At 50.5% G+C, this 21,181-nt stretch overlaps 9 protein-coding genes across 9 annotated transcripts; 5 read left to right on the top strand and 4 right to left on the bottom strand.

The window, feature by feature from the left end:
- Positions 1–1,881: 1,881 nt before the first annotated feature.
- On the top strand, positions 1,882–3,690 carry aspB (septin AspB; the record flags this gene model as incomplete). Its single annotated transcript, XM_041695128.1, has 4 exons — positions 1,882–1,885; positions 2,185–2,460; positions 2,519–2,985; positions 3,055–3,690. 4 exons carry the CDS (start codon positions 1,882–1,884, stop codon positions 3,688–3,690), a joined length of 1,383 nt encoding a protein of 460 aa, XP_041560889.1.
- Positions 3,691–4,910: 1,220 nt separating this feature from the next.
- Positions 4,911–6,064, top strand: APUU_70272A (uncharacterized protein; the record flags this gene model as incomplete). The annotated part of the gene is made up of 4 exons (XM_041695127.1): positions 4,911–4,975; positions 5,035–5,052; positions 5,245–5,468; positions 5,526–6,064. 4 exons carry the CDS (start codon positions 4,911–4,913, stop codon positions 6,062–6,064), a joined length of 846 nt encoding a protein of 281 aa, XP_041560888.1.
- A 915-nt stretch (positions 6,065–6,979) lies between these two features.
- Positions 6,980–8,352, top strand: APUU_70271A (putative mitochondrial carrier protein; the record flags this gene model as incomplete). Its single annotated transcript, XM_041695126.1, has 3 exons — positions 6,980–7,174; positions 7,276–7,573; positions 7,634–8,352. The coding sequence occupies 3 exons, from the start codon at positions 6,980–6,982 to the stop codon at positions 8,350–8,352; spliced, it is 1,212 nt and encodes a 403-aa protein (XP_041560887.1).
- Positions 8,353–9,030: 678 nt separating this feature from the next.
- Positions 9,031–10,301, top strand: APUU_70270A (uncharacterized protein; the record flags this gene model as incomplete). The annotated part of the gene is made up of 3 exons (XM_041695125.1): positions 9,031–9,110; positions 9,179–9,445; positions 9,512–10,301. The coding sequence occupies 3 exons, from the start codon at positions 9,031–9,033 to the stop codon at positions 10,299–10,301; spliced, it is 1,137 nt and encodes a 378-aa protein (XP_041560886.1).
- Positions 10,302–10,996: 695 nt separating this feature from the next.
- On the bottom strand, positions 10,997–12,128 carry APUU_70269S (thiamine diphosphokinase; the record flags this gene model as incomplete). Its single annotated transcript, XM_041695123.1, has 3 exons — positions 10,997–11,716; positions 11,806–11,885; positions 12,008–12,128. 3 exons carry the CDS (start codon positions 12,126–12,128, stop codon positions 10,997–10,999), a joined length of 921 nt encoding a protein of 306 aa, XP_041560885.1.
- Positions 12,129–13,037: 909 nt separating this feature from the next.
- Positions 13,038–13,262, bottom strand: APUU_70268S (uncharacterized protein; the record flags this gene model as incomplete). The annotated part of the gene is made up of 1 exon (XM_041695122.1): positions 13,038–13,262. The coding sequence occupies one exon, from the start codon at positions 13,260–13,262 to the stop codon at positions 13,038–13,040; it is 225 nt and encodes a 74-aa protein (XP_041560884.1).
- Positions 13,263–14,736: 1,474 nt separating this feature from the next.
- On the top strand, positions 14,737–17,955 carry CTF18 (putative sister chromatid cohesion factor (Chl12); the record flags this gene model as incomplete). The annotated part of the gene is made up of 3 exons (XM_041695121.1): positions 14,737–14,950; positions 15,000–17,487; positions 17,544–17,955. 3 exons carry the CDS (start codon positions 14,737–14,739, stop codon positions 17,953–17,955), a joined length of 3,114 nt encoding a protein of 1,037 aa, XP_041560883.1.
- A 253-nt stretch (positions 17,956–18,208) lies between these two features.
- Positions 18,209–19,389, bottom strand: ETF1 (electron transfer flavoprotein subunit alpha/FixB family protein; the record flags this gene model as incomplete). The annotated part of the gene is made up of 3 exons (XM_041695120.1): positions 18,209–18,786; positions 18,846–19,014; positions 19,084–19,389. The coding sequence occupies 3 exons, from the start codon at positions 19,387–19,389 to the stop codon at positions 18,209–18,211; spliced, it is 1,053 nt and encodes a 350-aa protein (XP_041560882.1).
- Positions 19,390–19,825: 436 nt separating this feature from the next.
- Positions 19,826–21,087, bottom strand: APUU_70265S (uncharacterized protein; the record flags this gene model as incomplete). The annotated part of the gene is made up of 2 exons (XM_041695119.1): positions 19,826–20,956; positions 21,019–21,087. 2 exons carry the CDS (start codon positions 21,085–21,087, stop codon positions 19,826–19,828), a joined length of 1,200 nt encoding a protein of 399 aa, XP_041560881.1.
- Positions 21,088–21,181: the final 94 nt, after the last annotated feature.

Here is a 21,181-nt window from a genome sequence, read left to right as displayed (position 1 = left end):
GTTGTTCAAAGGTCGTCGCCCCATCTTCTATCTATCGAACCGGGTCTCTAAAGAAGCACCGGTCATGTTGAAGTTCTGGTCAATCGTTTTGGTGAGCAATATGTATAATCTGGAATCTTGGCTTTACATCATTGATCAACTATATTCAATATATAGCCATGTTCTTTCAGCGTGAGACCCGGATGTTTGATCTCACACCACGCAGGTGGGTTTACACATCGACAGTTGAGAAAAGTTGCGGTGAACGCATGATTCAATACTGAACTGGAAGAGGCCAGGAATTACATCATAATCAATCATATTGGGGATAAGTGCGTAGGACAACATCTTTTAGTGTAGGACGTCAACGTCTAACGACGGGTTGTCTCTGGATGGATTGCATTAGCACTCGGAACACAGACGGGCGAGTGCCTGCTTCGCAAATAAGGCTACATGGTACAAGCGTATCTGTAACATTCGCTAGCTTTCCATTTACCTTCTCATTGCAAATATCTCGATACTGACCGGCGCTCCTGTTGACGTGGCGTAGTCTGGTAGTTAGCGGGGAGGGATATGAAGTCGACTTCCTGGGTGGCTAGCTCATGAACTGAGATACCGCAATGCCAGGCTAAGAAACAACTTGAATTTGGTCTTCGTGTCCCACCGCCACTTGGAAATCCTTGCAAGCTCAATTTGTGAACCTTGTCGGCGAGCAGAGATTCAAAATGCGATCAACACGTGTATTCAAGGTTATGCTGGTGTGACAATACCGAGAGCCGTTAGGGCGGAGATGATTGGCTGTGGGGCCTGCCCTGTATTTTAACCCCTGATGATGACCGCCCAGATACCAAAATACGGACCAGAAAACGGCCACATCTTAGCGATCTTCATCAGGTCTTGGGGAAACGGTTCGCGATGCTTCAATTTCAGGTTGGCCAGATTTACCTGAATATCTTTCCAGGTAAGGGCCTCGCACACCATAGGTACCAGTGAGTCCCAGCCTCAGACAAACATGCTACTTTAGTACGAAGTACTACAGGCATGGTTGGTTGAGTAGCACATAACGGATTTGCAGGTTTGTGCCAGTTCTGCATGGGAAGTGCTAATTAAAAAGGAAAATACCAACCATGGGAGCTGTTCCATGCAATTGGATGGTCTGGACGGGAATCGGTCAGATTGCGTTGGCAGTTCTGGTCCTGTTCGTCTCAATCTTTGGGCCGGATGCTTCCTAGCTGTCTCGGAGACTGGATCGCGAACCAGCCATGAAGAAGAGCAAGATACCACGCGTGTTCCAAATACCTTCAAGTAGAACTCAATAAGGAAGCGCACAGCAGAACGAGCATTGTAGAAGAGACATGTCGTCTTAGTTCTGCGGCGGGAGACAGTCGTTCCTCCCGAAGATTTAGGCTGAGAGCCCCTTTCTTTGGCTAGCTGGCTCCGACGACTGCTTCATCCACCCCATCAACTCTCCGCAGGTCCAGTCCCTCGACCTTTCCCCCTGTCTTTCACTGTTCTCTTCTCTCTTTCAGCGTCCTTTTTTTCTCCCGTAATTTCTATTTCGAAGGATCCTTTTACTTCATCTGATCTCCATTTGAGCGGACCCTCACCCTCGTGGATTTCAGACCCTTTCCTCGGATCTCCTTTTTCTAGTCAACAACATCAAAGGTAAGATGGCTTCTTTTTTTTTTGGACATCCCCCCTCTGTGCCACAGAACCTGTGGAAGTTGTGGTTTCATCCAACCTGCTGGACGTTATTATTTTCGGCTGCTCCTCCTGATCCTCGCTGCAAGGAATCTGTTTGCTAACACGGAAGGTGCAACCTGTTCAGGGGAACTTTCTCTCCAGCGCTCGCTACCTCACGCCTCCACGCTCGCTTCCATATCACGTCCTTTTCCTTCCACAATGGGTAAGTTCAGAGCTTGCTGTTTTTCTTATCAATCTACGCCCGTCTGGCCATTCTTTGGCTCTTGGATCTTCCTCTGTTACTCGGAGCACCCCTCCCGATACGCTTCAAAACTATGTCCCCATCTCGACGACAGAGCGCGCACGGCCGCTCCCAGATAGACGCTCTGGGTATCGAGCCCCCCATCGAAGAGGAACCTTCGCGGCCAAAGAGTTTCTCACATTCGACGCGCACTGAACAATTGTCACTCGAACACGATTCTCAAATTCCTACAAGTGCTGACACCATCTTCTCCCGTATAGCTTCACCACCACCTCCCAGCAATGACAGCCCGGCTCCCGCCTCCCCGCCCAGCAGTAAGCCCGGATCGCCCTTTGTTGAGCGCAGCAACCCAATGGGCTCCGGAAATGCCCAGACCGTGACCTCCAAGGACCCGAAGGCCGTTGCTCAGGCTGCCACCGACATGAAGAACGTGGTCCGCCGAAAGCTGACTGGCTACGTTGGTTTCGCCAACCTGCCCAACCAGTGGCACCGCAAGAGTGTTCGCAAGGGATTCAACTTCAATGTTATGGTTGTTGGTGAGTAGTATATCGAAATGGTGGATCCATAGATCAAATCAACTGACTGGATTGCTAGGTGAATCTGGACTTGGAAAGTCTACTCTCGTAAACACTCTGTTCAACACCTCCCTCTACCCCCCGAAGGAGCGCACCGGCCCTAGCCACGACATCATTCCGAAGACTGTCGCTATCCAGTCCATCAGCGCTGATATCGAGGAGAATGGCGTTCGTCTTCGCTTGACTGTTGTCGACACCCCCGGATTCGGTGACTTCGTCAACAACGACGATTCGTGGCGTTCAATTGTGGAGAACGTTGAGCAGAGATACGATGCCTACCTCGAGGCTGAGAACAAAGTCAACCGTACAAACATCATCGACAACCGTATCCACGCCTGTGTCTACTTCATCCAGCCCACCGGCCACTCTCTGAAGCCCCTCGACATTGAAGTTATGCGCCGATTGCACAACAAGGTCAACCTAATCCCAGTGGTCGCCAAGGCCGATACTTTGACCGACGACGAAATCTCCATGTTCAAGAAGAGGGTATGAACTTGCACACTCCACTAACGTGAGGAATGTTCTTAATGCTAATGAAATTCCTTTTTTTTTAAGATTCTTGCCGACATTGAGCACCACTCGATCCAGATCTTCGAGGGTCCCCGTTATGAACTTGACGACGAGGAGACCATTGCAGAGAACCAGGAAATCATGTCCAAGGTTCCGTTCGCAGTTGTCGGTGCCAACTCTGAGGTTTCCACTTCCGATGGGCGCAAGGCTCGTGGCCGTAGCTACCCTTGGGGTGTCATCGAGGTCGACAACGAAGAGCACTGCGATTTTGTCAAGCTGCGCCAGATGCTTATCCGCACCCACATGGAAGAGCTCAAGGAGCACACCAACAACCATCTGTACGAGAACTACCGCTCCGACAAGCTTACCCAGATGGGTGTTGCCCAGGACCCAAGCGTGTTCAAGGAGGTCAACCCTGCTGTGAAGCAAGAAGAAGAGCGTGCCCTGCACGAACAGAAACTCGCCAAGATGGAGGCAGAGATGAAGATGGTCTTCCAACAGAAGGTGGCAGAAAAGGAAAGCAAACTGAAACAAAGCGAAGACGAATTATATGCTCGACATCGCGAGATGAAAGAGCAGCTGGATCGCCAACGCGGCGAGTTAGAAGAAAAGAAATCCCGCCTCGAAAGTGGAAGGCCGCTCGAAGAGAAGGGGAAGAGAAAGGGATTCTCTCTTCGTTAATCAGACGCTTCATTGTAAGCCCTGACAACCCTCTCCAAAAAGCCATGCGAGAGCCACCAATAGTATGTATGGTCGTCGGAGGTTCACTGGTGGTTCTACGTTTGATTCTCCACGACTTGTCGATTGATCGAGCGCTCTCTACAACGCCCCGCCTTCTTTTTTTCGTGTTTTTCATCGTTCTCGACGCTCCCTGTCATCCGACTCTCTTATCTGCTTCCAGTAATGACTGAATCTAATTGAGTGGACCGAAAGGGGGGAAAGGATTGCCTCGTTGTCTTTGCCTTGGGCTTATACAGGAGATGTGCCAGGATACAAGAGCGACTTTCAGACCCGTAATCGATCTGTTTGCGTTCTCAAGTGATCTGGTCCTGGATTTGCAAGATGATGCGCGGGGTGGCGGCCTGCAATCCGCCTCAGGTTGGGAATTTACTACCTCATGTCCACAATTCACTTCTTGTTATGTACTTTTGCCTACGCTATACCTCGTTCCCGCCTGTTTCCTATTACCCTTCTGTGGTCCAGTGCTGCTACCGTTCTATATTTCGTTGCACCTTTGTCTCTTCTACGCATTTTAGTGAGATCACCCACCCTCGACCATCTTTCTGGACGCTTTCCTTAAACCTCTTGTGAAGTTTGTTCTGTTAGTTGCAATTTGAAGTTTTCTTTTAAAAAAAAAAAAAAAAAAAAGCAAACTGTGTACCATGTAGCGACCGTCAAAACGACGTCCGAGCCGAAACTCGAGAAAAATAAGCAGATACTCTAGACAGGTACCAGGTGTCAAGAGTAAATAACCATGAAATCAGATATATAAAAAGCCGTAATAAGATGAGGTTGCATCATTGCAAGGTTGGCGACGTCACCGGTTCCGCTGATATACAAAGAGGCTCCCGAGGGCCAGGTTCTCTCATGGAGGAAGCTTCCCCATCCGATCCCCGTCCGCCGGCACACACCAAAAGCACATTGACCCGAAACTAACTACCGCCTCCCCGCCCAGCCTCCCTCACAGGTACAACCTTTCCTCCAAGACGGAAACCTCGTTTACTCAATTCTTATCACCTGTCTATCCTTTCTCAGAGTTGGCTATCCGCCCTCCCCTTGTCTTCGTCCTTGTCGGGCAGCTTCCTCTTCCCCTCCCTCGTGCTCCAATCCTCCGCTGAGACCACCCGTTCATCTTCCACGTCAACTAGTTCAAATCGCCCATTCCAGCGAATTCGACCCTCATGGCTCCTCCTGCGTCAAATCTGCCTTTGGTTGAAAGGCTGAAAGCTCTCGCCCAGACATTGCAGTATGTTTTTTTGGTTCGTGCATCGTGCGCTCCGTGACTGACTAGGTGTCATCCTACAGATTTGCTTGGTTCATTGGGTAGGTTTCTCGATTCCCTTGGTCTTTACCTGGCGCCGACATGTGTTTCTTCAAATTGTTACGCCCAATTCCGAATATTTTGGCTTCGGGATTTGAGTCTTTTCTCTCTTTTGAAGTGACAGCCTGTTTGGCGGTGACCATTCGGTTGCCTATTGAGCATTCGGGAAGAGCAGCGCTGACTGACCGATTTAGGCATGTGACATTGCTAGGCTCTGTCTTCCGTTACCTACTCTCCTATGTCACCTTTAACTACTACTCAGGTGCGGCGCAGGTATCTTATCGCCTAGCGTTTGTATCCGCTGCTGCTACGTATGGAATTGTCGTGTACAAAGGTCATATCGCACGCGGCCGCCTCCAGGGGAGCCTTCCCAACGTTGCACTGAAGCTTGCGGGTGATGAAAATGTCCAATATCTAGGTGAGTAGTCGCACGACAAGGACTAGTTGTTCCGGCGGCTAACAATTTCAACTCCAGGAATGGCCTTGGTGTGGCTTTACTCCCGCCAAATCCCCCTTGCTCTGTTGCCCTTCAGCGTCTACTCGGTTTTCCACGTTGCGACTTACACTCGGGCCCATTTGATTCCTACCCTCCAGCCTCCCAGTGTGGCAGCTGGATCTCCCGGTGGCCGATCGGCTGTGAAGCAATCGCCCTTGGCAGAGACCATCGGTCGGTTCGTTAAGCAATACTATGATGCCAGCATGGATCTTGTCGCTGGATTGGAAATTGCCCTTCTGTTCCGCTTGGCCGTAGCCATCCTCACCTTCTCCAAGGGCAGCATCCTTCTCTTTATCATCTACCTGACCTTCTTCCGAGCCCGCTATAGCCAGAGCTCTTTCGTCCAACAGGCTGTCCGCCACTTCACTGCAAGAGTCGATGCCTCCGTGTCTCACCAAAGCACACCTCCGGCGGTGCGTCAGGGCTGGGAAGGTTTCAAGGACGCTATTCGCCAGGCGTACCAGGCTACGGACGTTAGCCGCTTCACTTCCGGAGCGGGTGCCAAGAAGCCCCAATAGAGGACGACAACGATAACTGGAGACGATTTGCCGATATTCAGGGGGCGACTTTAGGGAAACAGCAACTAGATGGCGTTTCCATAGCACCGCGCTACCTGCTATCGTCGAATCCAACCGGACTTAGTGACAATTACTGTGACTGACGAACTTGACGAATCCCATGAACCATCAATCCCGACGTCTGTTGAGTCGATGGTATTGTAACGAGGAAGACGGTTATTATGAGCTGTGTGAGCAGCAAAGTGGTTGTGAGAGAGTGTAGTTTTGGGGGTCAGATTATGACGAACATGAGTGTTTCTTTTTTTTTGATCCAAGTTGGAGTTGGCAAATGCTGTGAGGGGTGTTGTCCTCTGGTGTTTTCGTTTATCATCTCCTTGCTCTGTTTATCCTATTCTCTTATCTCGAATGCGAAAAAAAAATGAGGAATTTCCTTGAGTATTTGGTTTTGAAACAAGTAGAATTTTAATGGCCAACTACTCATTTGCCATAAATAGAGCATACCGTTTTCAATGGTACCTGGAGGTAGACTAAATATTGCTTAACAACACCATGCCTTCGGTAGGTACAAAAGTAGGTTTATGCCTGAGGCCTCTCTCGGGCTCGGGCGGCGGAGAAAACGGGAGTCCGACCAAAATTTTGGGGCCTTTCTCAGTCACCTCCCAGGATCATCGTTTTGCTCGACGAGAGAAGTTACGATGCTGATTTGCTTTCTGACTACTCTCGCTGACGCTGGCATATATGTTTAGACCTCTTTAATCTACATATTTCCCTTGCCGTACCCCCATCACTCTCTCCGGCCTTCTTCCCTTTTACCCTCGCCTGGGGTGGCGTCTTCCAGTTAACCCGACACCGCCGCATCACAACTAACCGTGGTCTCGCCCGCACCACGATTCGTTGGGTTGCGGTGTTCTTGCAATGAGCTTGACCTCGCGCGTATTCAGCCTGTTTACGCCGACAGACGCATCCGCTGATCCTACCACTCCGGCGGTTCAGTCGGCCAAGTCCAACCATACCACTCATACTGCGCCGATAAGGCCAGGGATTGACACGAATGTACACAATGGACCGGCAGACCTTGATGAGGAGGAGCCACGCCCTCCCTATGTTCATGTTTGTTTCTCTCTCTATTCCCCGGGCGCGCTTTATCATTATATTCCAGAGACTTAGTGCGCCGGATTATCAAAAATGGGCTAACCCAAGACTCCCTCAAGGCAATGCTCGCTGGAGGTATAGGTGGTACCTGCGGCGATATGCTCATGCATTCCCTGGATACTGTCAAAACACGCCAACAAGGGGATCCTCATTTTCCTCCAAGATATACATCGATGACCTCGTCATATGCGACAATATACCGACAAGAAGGGCTTTTGCGTGGGTTATATGGTGGAGTTACGCCTGCATTATTCGGATCTTTTCCGGGTACATTAATTTTCTTCGGTTGTTATGAGTTCACAAAACGGAAGATGCTGGACGCGGGGATTAATGCTAATGTAGCATATTTGTCTGGTGGTAAGAAACCATCGTCAAGTTCGTCTATACATGCGTTGTGCTGATAACATTATTACACAGGATTTTTGGCCGATCTTGCTGCTTCCATCGTTTACGTCCCTAGTGAAGTCTTGAAAACTCGATTACAACTTCAGGGACGCTATAACAACCCATATTTCAGGTCCGGCTACAATTACCGCTCTACCGGAGATGCGTTGCGCACGGTTATCCGCCAAGAGGGGTTCTCGGCCCTTTTTTACGGCTACAAGGCGACTATCTTCCGCGACCTTCCCTTTTCCGCTTTGCAATTCGCATTCTACGAACAAGAGCAGCGGGTGGCGAAGGAGTGGGTGGGCTCTCGAGACATTGGATTGGGGCTGGAAGTTTTCACTGCTGTCACGGCGGGTGGAATGGCTGGTGTGCTCACGTGCCCTATGGACGTGGTGAAAACTCGAGTCCAAACCCAGCAGAACCCGGAGCCTACAGCTGCCCCGGCTGCACCGAAACCCCCAGTGGAACAGAAGCCAACGTCGGGTGTGCGGACACAGACGCGACCAATTTCAACCTCAGCACCTGTGGCATCGCCGGCGCCACCCGGGACTATGCGATTGGACACCTCGTCGTTCTTTACCGGTCTGAAGATGATTTACAAGACGGAGGGGGTTGCAGGATGGTTCCGAGGCGTCGGCCCACGAGGAGTGTGGACCAGCATCCAAAGCGGGACGATGCTGGTCATGTACCAATACCTGCTCAAGCAGTTTGAAGCCTTTGAGAACATGGAGGACTCCAATCCTCTTTGAATGTGCTTCGCGTTCCTTCCATTCACTGTTCAATGCCACGGCCGACCGACGGACTGAGGGCAGGAGAAAGCAGTACTTTTCAATTGTAGATATACCGCATTGGATCTGGATGGCTAGGTTGGTGGGGCGTTTTGTGGGATTTTTTGATTCTTTCTTGACTTGCACGCCCTATTGTTGACGGCAGGCATGATGGCCCTCTCCCTCTTATGTACACGTGTATATACACTTTTCTTTGCTTGCTTTGCTAGGGGGTTACGATTGATATAGACTAGAACCTAGGTAATTGTACAATAGAATAGACCAGTACGTACTTTTAATGATGCACGCGTCGAACAACGTAATTGTTTGCTAATTGCTTCTGATAATGAAAATGATCTGTGCATTGCAGCGGATGTATATCATTCCCTAATGGGAAAAAGAGGGGGCCGAAATGTAAACAAAGGCGGGACGGCTGTGATTGGCTACGCGCGGCAACGTCGATTGTCAAGCCGTGACCGGTTCTCCCTTCCTCTGCCCCGGCCTGTTATTTGTTATTACTGATCCATACCGTCTCCCAACCTTAGATTACTTCTTATTTCCCTGTTTCCCCATCGCCTCCCGCGCGTGGATCAATTCTATCTAAACTTCCACACTCCCCCTTGCTCTGCTCCCGTTATCGCATGGTCCGCGCGTATCGTCATGTCTTCCGGATTGTCATACTTGCAAAAGCTGCGCAAAGCGCAGCTAATTGAATTCGCTGAAATTGTCGCTCTTCAAGAGTAAGTCGCGACCCCGTCCGCAAGAATATCGCGTTTCGCGCGTGCTAACTGCGATTCCTCGAATCCAGCTATGAAGACGACACCAAGCCCGAGCTTGCCGCCAAGCTGGACGACCACCTCCAAGCTAACAACTCCATCTTTGGAAAAGACAACCGACTGGCAAATTACTACAAGCGTACGTCGCAATCGCCCGCGTCTCCCGTGAAGAGAACCGCCAGCAAGGCTAGCAGAAGCGAGAGCACGCCTATCAAGGCTGAAGCCTCGAGCACAAGCTCAACAGCCCCCAAATCTGCCCGTCGGCGACAGACTAAGGCAAGAGAGGAAACAGGGCCTTCGTATGTCGCGTCTTTTTTTTTCCCCCTTGTTCCGCGCTGTTCCGATAGCTAACTCGATCATTGCAGCGATGTTCCCGCCAATGCGCCCTCGCAACCGCTTATAGATGTAGCTGTTCGGGACGTGTCTGCTGTGACTCCCGCACGCCCTCTTCTCGATGCGGCCGATCAGACTGCAGCTGTGGATTCGGCTCAGCGTCATCGATTGCCCCCGTCTCCTGCTGTTGTCACTGAGGCTATTGAGCGGCAAACGACTGCATGGCGCCAGAGCATCGGCGAAGCCTGGGAGGGTTCTGGTGTTCAGGAACAATCAAACTCGCTGCGCACAACTCTCAGCAGCGTCAAGGCTGTTGAGGTGATTGTCACACTTCTTGAGGCGTTCAGCCTTATCAGGGAGGTTCTGCCGCTGCGCTATCTTGCTACGATCCCATCCGTTGAAACTGTTCACTCTCCAGCGGTTCCGATCAAGGTCCCCGATCTCTTCGTGCTGGTTGACAGCGCGTTCTGGGCGCCGGTCTCGTTGTGGATCCTTACCAGCGTGCTCCTGCCTTTGACCGTTGCTTATTTCTTCAACATTAGCTTGCAAGTCACGCAGTCGGGTAGTTCTGGTGTCCAAACCCGCCGCCGCAGCAGCAGTGCAAGCAGTGTGCAGACAACCTTTGATCCCCTTAGCTTCAACGTCGCCAAGGCAATTGCCGCGTACATTGTCTATGCGCACGGATTTACCTTTTGGAATATATATGGCAGGGACGCGATTACAACAGTCAACGCGTCCATCCCATTCCAATATGCAGGGATACTGACTGGTGCTGCCATCGGCACCGTCGGTACTCTGTATGAGGCTATTTTGAGGAAGTAATCAGCTTCCTTGCGAATAAAGCTATTTTGAAGGAGCAATGGACTTTTTTGCTCACAAACGGTGTATATCAGTGGTAGGATCTGGGTCGAGTTGTTTTGGTTTATATGGAACTTACCTGGTCGCCAGCGGTACGCCATGACATGGATATGGAATGTATGAAGATCCGAAAGGCAGTTTTTTTTGGTAGATGAGCTCGCGAGCTTGGGCGATTTTTGACGTTTTTGAATATGTTTATGTTTTGCCGTTTTGTTTCCCGTTTGTTGTATTGCCGAGGGGGGTGCGTCGCTACCTACAATTGTGTGTGTGTGGCCTTTCCAGGATTTGATTATCGGGTGCTCAAGATTACTGATATCCTTGCTTTCTTGGTCTTTAGGTTTATTCCGGCGCGATGAGAATGGGATTGTTACTAGTTATTTTTGGCCTTATCGGGATGGAATGAGGATATATGTACAGTGTACAGTTCTTAGGTTCTCCTCTTGCCTCTTGATGCTTTTATGCAGGACAGGCGCCTTTTCTTTTTATTATGCTGGTTAGGAAAGGATTTAATGCACCCGACTTCTCTCTATATCACTTTTTGTTTTCCGTCTCACTCTTCTAACTAATTCTATATTGTATATAGTCTCAGGGCTCGTGCAACGGATGAAAATAAGAAAGTCCAACCCAAATCTAAACCAAAATTATGATCATGGTCATGATCATGACTTCGGCCCAGGCCCGCGCTTCAACCTCCTTGCTAACTCCAACGTAAATAAAATAGGAGCCCCCGTCTGTACCTGCACAGTCTCAGCGCGGATATGATTACTCGTGCTAAGCTGGCCCCCGATTTCGGTCTTCCAGTCTTCAACGTCCCACTCGAATCCAGATATCGTGATTCGTGCGGGGCCCAGGATGGGGATTATGCCGACGTTCTCTTCGAGGAGGTATTCATCCTCTTTTGAATTTCTTGATCTCATTTCTGATGATGGTGGTGGTGATGATTGGTTTGGTTGTGGTCGGTTCGTCCGTGGGACATGGATGATATTCTTCCCCGGTTGGAGAACAAATGTGATACTCTCCTCGGAGATGAGGTAGATCTTTCCGTCTGATTTCCCTTGTGCCTGTGTTTGAGTCTGATTTTGGCTCTCGCTCTGGCTCACCTCATACAGATGGTGGATCTGCGAGAATGCCTGGTCTACGCGGCCGCCCAGCCCGCCCAGGACAAGAACGGATAGACGTAAGCTCTCATCAGAGTCGCCATTCTGGCGCACATAACGGGAAAGGATGTCCTTCTCGTTCTGGCGGATATGGGTCATGCTCTTGGTGAAATCTGTTGAGTACATGTCGTCGATCTCGATGATGTTCACGCCCATGTTTGCGTAGTGCGTCCGCACCTCTGGGCGGATAGAGTCCAGGTCGCCGATTATCGTTGAGGGGAGCTTTGGATTATTTTGTCAGTTTCTTTTTATTCTTTGGGATTGAAATTGAACCTAGCTGTTTTTGTGGGAGAAGGAAATAAAATACATACATCAAGGCTCTCCTCGCCTCTTGACTTCGCGGATTCGAAGAACCAGTTTGCGCCGCCGTCGGCGCAGACGGTTGCAAGGGCTATACATATATATCAGTCTTTCAATGCTCGTCTAGAACATATATCTGTAAATCTCCACACTCGATTCGGTCACAGTGTATGTTGACGGGAGTGCAAATGGGGAGAGGAATATATGGCATACCATGTTTTCGTAAAATAGCGAGTGCAGTCTCGTTGATTGGATGATTTAGGACCAAGAGAACAAATGGATGAGGTTGGATTGATTCATCCTCGCGGAAGAACTGGGTTGGATCCCATTCCATTGTTAGTGTGGATGATTGAGCTGTGTCCGTCTTTCTATGTGCGGTTTCGTATGTCGTGACTGACGGTGCGATTAAGCCTGAACGAGACAAGCTCTTTGGCTCGATAGGCAGAAATATTCGAAAGGTAGTGTATATGATGACTAGGTATATCTATAAGTCTAGTTATATCGAGTGCAGATGAGGTTGAAAATACGACCGATAACTCTTTTTGGCAGGTGGGCGCGTTTGCATTGGTTGTAGATGCTGAGTCAGCGGGCGTCAACCACCAAATTGACATCATTCATGCCACCTGCATTAGTTTATATATTGGCTTGCAGAATTGTGGGAGTGGGATTAATAGTGTAGCAGGCTGTATTGGTGCGGCTAGTCCTTTTGAGTTGTGTTATTACAAGGATAAGGTGGTGTTGGTGGTGGCTGCAAGCTTCGAGTGAGGAAGTATATATAACTTTGGGGTTGGAGGGGTCATCCACGTGGCGACTGTTTTGACATGCCGTTATAAATATAACAGCGAAATGACATGGATAGGGCTGCTTTTGTCGTCCTACTCATCGGCAGCACCGAAAGATGCCCCAGTAGAGAATTTACGGTGTAGTACGTCAGAACCGCAATCGGCTGGAAGGATTCGATGATGGGAACTCCGAAGGATAATACAATTCCGAATTCAATCAAGGTTCAATCTGACAGAACTAAGGAAATAACAAAGTATTAAGTATATTATTCATCCGAATAGTCTAGACTCCTCCGCAACAGTGAAATACCCAATAACAATAGAAGGAATGAAAGGCAACAGGGAAAACGCAAGATAAAAGGAATTCCGTCTAAATCATCGTTATCGTAAGAGCTTCTGCCTGATCCTAAATTCCCGGATCAGGCTCCCATAGTACGTAGATAAGCTGCCCCGTTGGACAATCACCGAAAAGCCATGTACTCAGCCATGGCTCGGTAATGGAGGGCTGCGTCCTTGTACTTCGAACCAGCGTTGCTTTCGCTTTTGTTCTTGGAGAGCCACTTGCGCTTGGCCTCCTCCTTCTCTTTTACAATAGTGGATGTGGAGGCAGAGGAATACGTTGATGAGGCATCATCGAAGGTCTTGGTGGAGGTTGTAGTGGAGGACTTGGTGTTGTTGGAAGCCATTGTTGATTGATTGTTTGAGAGGGGTCGTCGTTATATCGAAGTGGTATTCTGGAAGTAATCGAAGCGGTAAAGAGCTTTGAAGTGTTATGGAGGAAGTCGAGGGTTGCTTTTCTGGCTTGCGGAGTGCTGTCTGTCGAACGCGAGTACTAAGATACTGGCGAGTTGATTTTTGGTGAGAATCTCCAAAGAGCAATCTCGAATATTTGAACGATGGTGATGCTGGTTATGAGAAGAGGGTCCAGATGAGGGATTCGGTTCCCTATATATACTCCTGCTTGGGCCATCTTGACGCAGGGCTGGTCACTCATTTTACTCCGATCAAGCCTCGGAGTTGCCAAGAATATACAAAGGATGCAAATGACGCAGGCAGGCGACCAAATTCGAAGGCCCAAAGCTTAGCAATGGGGAGGCTGCCTGCAGAATGGTCCCCATCCCCCCTGCAAACGACCAGTCCCCTGCAGAGGTTTCAGCCGTCGCTGGCTAAGCCATTCAAATGGCTGCATGGTTCAGAAAGGCGTGAGCGGATCTGCCAAAGAGTGACTCAGGCCACCACGCCTGGCGTCCGTTTACGGCTTCGTATTCGACAAGGAATGACGCCCTTCCTCGCACGCCCTTGGACAGTCCCCGCCGTCATTACGTATTTGCTATTGGACCGCAAAAGATGTCCTTTCTGGAAGTCGAATCGTGGAACCGTTCCCAAGTTGGCTTTGAGGTCTGGGGTCTGGACCGACTGAATGACTCAGGCCAAAACCACAGCCACGCAACGAAGACGGATCTGGTGTTCCATCGGGGTAGATTGCATGTGGACTCGTATACGAGATTCTTGTCGCTGGGCGTGTTTGCTCCGTTTCTCGGTGTTGAACTGTTTGATTATGAATCGGTTTTACTCCGAGGTTGAACTCCGATGTCATAGTGAACTCCGATAGCACGCTATTCCGAGCGAGAAGAGCACTGCGCCATGGAAACACGCTACGCAGGAGGCGGCTTGGTGAGTGCATTTACAATTGGTTCAAACTCAAGTCTCGATCCTTTGGAGATCAGATTGCATTATTTTGTCTCCTGATATTTTCTGGCGGCGGACCGAAAGGGAGCCCGCCTGTCGGGATCCAGATTAGGGCTAGCGCTTGCAACTCCGAGAGGTATGCCCATGTCAGATATTTCTCTCTTGAAAATGGAGTACTATTTGCCCTAATATGTTTCATTCCACTAGTATTTACAAAGTGCATTTGTACAATACCTACGCTGCAAGTATAGCCTGGAGCAATGAGCCGGGGAGAGTTGCTCTACAAAGTTATCGTGTCATTTGATTGGCTAAGTAGTTAATTTAAACGTCTTAATCAGCAACTTTAATGCAAAGTATGCACTAATTATGCACCCTATCAGCCAGGCGCGTTCGCGACGCGTCGGCGATAGTTGCAACTTCAACCAGTTGACCTTCAACCAATCCATATGATATAGTACGATTTAATGTTAGATGACGGATTCTTCGCCATTTACTCTTCCCTCCTTTGATCCCGCCCTCCTTCTACATTCCGAAGATCCTCAAGATATTCCCTCCGAGTCCTTTTCCGACGAGCTCGAGGCGTTGAACTTCTCTCGCCTGGAAAAGACTCGCAACAAAGTCGTGATCCAGCACCGAGCTTGGAACCTATCCGATGTTTTTCGCAGTGACGAGGACGTGAGACCGGGTATGGGACCCTCGCCAACGTAAAGGAATGTTTCTTATAATTCCAGCAGACACTCCAACAAGACCCCCGAAGAACTCTCGATTGCGAAGCGTGTTCTCCCCAATTCGTGAACAGACATCATTCCCATCTTCGCCGCCCACTCCCAAGATGCCGCTTATTTCCTCGCCGGTTGTGTTTCCCTCGAGTGCGCCTTCTCCAGACTCGCAGAAACGGAAGAATGGCGAGAATTCACAGTCGACAGAGCCGAAGCGGCAGAAGATCATGGCCGGGTTTTTAGATGACGATGACGATGACGACGGGCTAGAAGCTTTCAATGAGGCACAGCTTCAGAGCCAGTTCAACATCCAGGAACAGCTTGTTGAGCTACCTAAGATTCCTCAACCTCAACCCTCCCTCGAGCCTGCGGCACCCGACAACCGCGAACCCGGACGCACAAATGTTGTGGATACGGCTGCTTCGCTACCAAAGAGATCGCCCATCTCAGTTCAAATTAGAACTTGCGCGGGGAAGACCTTGAATGTACCTCTGAAGAAATCCAACGCCCGGGTGTCATACGAAAGACTCGTTGCTGGTCGGTCAACCACAGCTCCGGGAAGAGCTCAAAAGAGCTACTATGGAATTGAAATTCACAAACTACTCGATGAGTCCGCAAAGGAAATTGAGCGTACCGAAGCGTCCAAATCAGCCCCTGCACCGACAGTTCAACCCTCCATTGAAGCTCCTATTGGCGATAAGAGAAGCAAAAAGCTCTCGACAGCCATGTGGACTGAGAAGTATCGTGCGCGCAAGTATACTGAGCTTATTGGAGATGAACGTACCCATCGATCTATCTTGCGGTGGCTTAGGGGATGGGAACCCATTGTCTACCCGGGTCTTGCTCGGTCCAAACCGAAGAAGGCGAACTATAACAACGACGAAGAGGAACGACCCCACCGGAAAGTTTTATTACTCTGCGGGCCCCCCGGGCTAGGGAAAACAACCTTGGCCCATGTCTGTGCTAGACAGGCAGGCTACGAGAGCCTAGAAATCAACGCAAGTGATGAGCGTAGTAGAGATGTTGTTAAAGGGAGAATAAGAGACGCGCTCGGCACAGAGAATGTCAAGGGAATGAATGTGGCAGTCGGCGAGCAGAAAGTACGCAAAGTCGGACGTCCTGTCTGCGTTGTTGTTGACGAAGTCGATGGGGTCGTCAGCGGATCTGGTGGCTCTGGTGAAGGTGGCTTTATGAAGGCGTTGATCGACCTCGTTCTCCTGGACCAAAAGAATTCCGCCCGCACATCTGAACAAACGTCTGGTGGGAAGAAAAGAAAGGGTGACAACTTCCGATTTCTCCGCCCACTCATCCTGGTATGTAATGATGTGTACCATTCCAGTTTGCGGCCGCTTAGAACATCTGCTATCGCGGAGATTGTACACGTGCGTCAAGCGCCGTTGGAGAACGTCGTCTCCCGCATGAAGTCTATTTTTACAACCGAAGGAATCCCTTCTGACAATGATGGGGTGAGACGACTGTGCGAAGCTTCCTGGGGCCTTGCAAAGAGGAAGCAACGTGGAGTGAGAAATACGGGTGCTGCAGAAGGAGATATCCGGAGTGTCCTTGTAGCAGCAGAGTGGGTAGCTCATAAACTTCGAAGTGAAAGTTCTGCATCCTTGAGGTTGACGCGAAACTGGCTCGAGCAGCGTGTCCTAGCTGACCCCGGAGGCGGCTCTTTTTTCAAAGGCATGAACCGTGGTGGAGTGCGTGATATCGTGGACCGAGTCTTCACGGAAGGAGCTGGATTTCCAGACGTGCCGCTCGGCACTGAATCCTTCCAGGATCCTTACGATCGCACAGCAGAGGGACCTGCGGATGTTGCGGCCATTAAAAAGCGAAATGCAGTTAGCAAGCTTCGCGAGATGGTCGATGCCAGTGGTGATCATGATCGTTGCACTTCTGAGTGCTTCGCTTCATATCCACTACTACCATATCAAGACGATACATTCCTCTCGAAACCAAACGCTGCTTACGATTGGCTTCACTTCCATGACACCATTTCATCTAGGGTTTATTCCGCTCATGATTGGGAACTCGGAGCATATCTCAGCCAAGCGACATCAGCCTTCCACCTTCTCTTTGCGACCCCTCAAGGGAAACCTCAAGCCCAATACAAAGAGAAAGATGAGGAGGAGGAAGAGGCACACCCGTTCTCCGGGCCAAGAGCAGACTACGCAGCCTTTGAAGCCCTCAAACAGAACCAGTCTGTCTTATCGGGATTCCAGTCCTCCTTCTCCGCGCCCCTTCTCCGTCTCTTCCGATCGCCAAACAACCTAGCCACCGAACTCATCCCAAATGTCATCCGAATGCTCTCCCCAGATGTCAAACCTATTGTCGTCCGCGGTAGTGAGCAGAAGAGCGTCGCGAGTGTTCGCAAGGAAAGCGAGCGCGCCCTCGTCCAATCCGCCGTTCGAGTAATGGCCGGCCTAGGCGTGACCTTTGAGAAAGTCCGCATCGAGAATGAGGGTGGTGCCCACGGTGGATGGGCATACCGGATGGAACCGTAAGTCTATCGCACACATTTATTTGCCCATATTCCTCAAACCTAACCCAATCCAGTCCCCTTGACTCCCTCGTTACGTTCGCCAAAGCACCCGGCATCTCCTCAACCACGGCCCCAGTCCGCTATGCCGTCCGCCAAGTCCTCGACCAGGAATACCGCAAGGAATCCATCCGCAAGAACTCCGAGGCCCTATCCTCTATTAAAACAACATCCAAGAAATCATCTAGTGACTCAACCGCCGACGCTGCAAAACTCAAATCCGGAAACGTGGTGAAGCGAGACTTTTTTGGCCGTATTATTGAGGAGCCACAGAAGCAGGAGGACCCGTCGGCGCAGGAAGGGAAACCAAACCTCGCACAGCAGGAGGCTTTGAATTCGGGCCGTAAGGTTTGGGTTACCTATCACGATGGGTTTTCGAATGCGGTTAGGAAACCGATTTCGTTGACGGAATTGCTGGGTGGGCTGTAGCATACTGGTATACGGATAGGTAACTTGTAATTGGTTTGGAAGGGTTACTTCATGTATAGTTAGTATTATGAGCATTTATGTCAGCGTTGATATTTCAATATACATATTTACATTGAGCATAGATAATTGATTGAGAATCGTGGGTGTATTTTCAACTCTAGATATACCTGACAGAGAGTTGAAACGTGATATACAAATCAAATCAAGCTCGTAAAACTATATCAAACAAAGGAGACAGCCTATCCTAAACCATCTACGCAGACTTTACCTTCTCCGCCAACTCAGGAACCTTCTCAAACAGATCACCAACGAGGCCAACATCCGCAACCTGGAAGATCGGTGCATCGGCATCCTTGTTAATCGCCGCGATCACCTTGCTGTCCTTCATACCAGCAAGGTGCTGAATCGCACCACTGATACCAACACTCAGGTACAGCTGCGGCGCCACGTTCTTACCGGTCTGTCCAACCTGCAGACTGTTATCGGCGAATCCGGAGTCAACGGCCGCACGGGAGGCACCGATAGCTGCACCCAGCGAGTCAGCAAGGGGAACCATGATGCGGTCGAACTCCTCCTTCGACTTAAGGCCACGACCACCGGAGACGACACGCGAGGCTGTGGCGAGGTCGGGACGCTCGGACTTGGAGAGCTCCTCGGAGACCCATTCGGTTTGGGCGGGAGCGTTGGGGTCTGCCCCATCGGTGACGGAGGCGGAGCCACCAGTAGGTTCGGCATCCTGGAAGGCTGTGCCACGGACGGTGATGACCTTGATGGGGTCAGTGGATTGAACGGTGAGGATTGCGTTTCCGGCGTAGATGGGGCGGACGAATGCTACACGGGTTCTGGTTAGCTCGGCTTTTACTGAAATCGCTTGGGGTGTGATGACGCACTGTCTTCGCTTTCAATGGCGGTTATATCGGAGACTTGCTGGACGTCTAGCAGAGCAGCGACGCGGGGAAGGAGACTCTTCCCGAAGGCACCGTGGCCTGCAATGATGTGTGTGTATTCGCCCTTCTTGATGTTCTCGACGAGGAGGGGGGCGTAGTTCTCGGGGAGGCCCTGGTGTGGATCGAATCAGCATTAATGCTCCCATTCAAGCTTTAGGAGAGTATGTATGGTAGTTTATACCTTCTCGTAGGCTTCGCTCTCAACCGCAACAACCTTCTCCACGCCCTTGTACTTGGCCGCCTCGGCCGCCGATGTCGCTTTCACGCCAGCTCCAGCCACGAACGCCGTAACGGGGCCACCCAATTTCAGAGCTGCGGCGATTGCTGAGACAGATGATCCCTGGAGCTTGCCATCGCGCTGTTCGAGGACTGCGAGGGTGGAGAGAAGGCGGGCGAGGGCAGACTGATTGAAGGCGAAAGCAGCCCGGGTCGGTGTGAATTGAGCGCGGGCGGCGCGGAGGACGGAGGTTCTAGCTGCGAAGACCATTTTCGTGTATTTACCTGCTCTTTAATTCTCTGTAGAGAAGAGCAAAGCAGGCGTTGACTGAATGCGAATAGTGAGGGGAGATGAAGTGGAGGAACTCGGCCGGTGATGAAAGTTTGGAGGTCCGGTAGCGGGATTGGATGGTTATCGTCGGCAGCGCCAAGAACCCGCCGATCGGCGGATGGCCTCGGTTATAAGGCGGAAGTCTTCTGGCTAGTTAGCCATCTTGTGCTCAATTCGGCTGACAGCTTGGAGATGCCGAGGATCTACGGAGTGGATTGCGAACTTCGAATTCTACGGAGTACGTATACGGACCGATAATGAAGATAATAATACGGCATTCGCCAGAAAATCCATGCATAATCGTGGGATTATAGTATGTATGTAATAGCCGATAATACAAGAAACCCCTTCAGGTTGAACTCCGTACAATAGTAAATCATGAAAGGGACTTTTTCTTCTTCTTCGCCGGACCAGACGATACTTTCACGGCCGCAGCCTCTCCGTCTTCCAGCGCCTGGGCCTTTTGCTTCTCGAGCTTCTGTTTGCGGGCTGCTAGGGACGAGGCCTCATCGTCATCGTCGGTCTTCTTCTGCTTCCGAGACTTCTTGTTGCCTCCTTCTAAGAGCTTCTGGTCGCCCTCCTCGATCTGCTTCCGCTTCTTGTTCTTCCCGTCAGTCTCGCCATCTTCCACGGCCTCCACGACATCGGTCTCCTCCACCCACAGCTCGCTCGCCAGCCAAATTGGCATCGCCATGGTATTGGCTCCCTTGACATGAAGAGCCTTGATATTCCGCCACCCCTTCGAAATGAACTTGTCAGTCAACCCCTTCACCACAGCATCAATATTCTCAGTGAGCTGCTCAGGCGTAAAGTTCGACGATCCAACGCGGATCGCCGCAGTCGTAGCTGGCGCAAGCTGTACAGGTGCAGAGTTAAGCGCCTTCTCAACCTCCTTCGCAATAACAGCCGGACTGGCAAACGCAGCACCATCATCCTCATTCTTCTTCTGCTTGTCGTCCTTCTTCACCCGCTTCCCATTGGCCTTCTCAATTTGCGCAAGCTGCACAGGAATCGGTCGCTTGCTAGACTTGTAGAACACTTTCCCAAGAGTCTTGACCAGGCGCATAATAATGCGATCATCAGCCAAAAAGACATCGTGCTCAGAAAGCAGCTGCCTCCGGCTCTCAAAGCTCTTATACCTATCCTTCAACTTCGAGTACCCAATGACCTTCTCAATGCGCGAGGACAGATGCTCGGGGAAGGACGAGTCGGCAACAATGTTCTTGACAGAGCGCTGCGGGTCGGCGGTGATAAGACAGATGCTCAGCGCCGGCGACGCATTCAGCGAATGCGGGATGCTGATTTTGCCCGGCTTCAGACGGTTTTTGTCGACGACGTGCTTTTTCGTCGTGAACACGAGCCATACGGCTTCGTTGTGTAGAGGGGTATCTTCGGCTTCGGAGTCGGAGTCATTGTCACCGATCAAAGTCTTCTTGGTCGCGGTCGCTTCCTGCTCGGTCTGCTTTGATTTGATGTGTCGTAGGAGTGCAGATGAAGCTTTGGTGACCTAGAGTGGAAAAGTTAGATACTGTCAAAAGCAGGTTTTTGTCGAGGGATTGGGGATCGTACCTGGCTCTTGTCGAGTTGATAAGGACTCCCAGATGTCACCTTTGTGGTGAGCGCCGTTGATGACCCCATTTTGGATTTTGTAGGGTGTTATGTTATTTCAGACAATTTCAACTACCTCAAGATTCAGCGATATCGACCGATAAAAAAAAAGTCGGATCACAGA

The sequence above is a fragment of the Aspergillus puulaauensis genome, chromosome 7 (assembly GCF_016861865.1).
Source record: "Aspergillus puulaauensis MK2 DNA, chromosome 7, nearly complete sequence".
NCBI classification, from domain to species: Eukaryota; Fungi; Ascomycota; class Eurotiomycetes; order Eurotiales; family Aspergillaceae; genus Aspergillus; species Aspergillus puulaauensis.
This window is presented reverse-complemented; position numbering and strand designations above follow the sequence as displayed.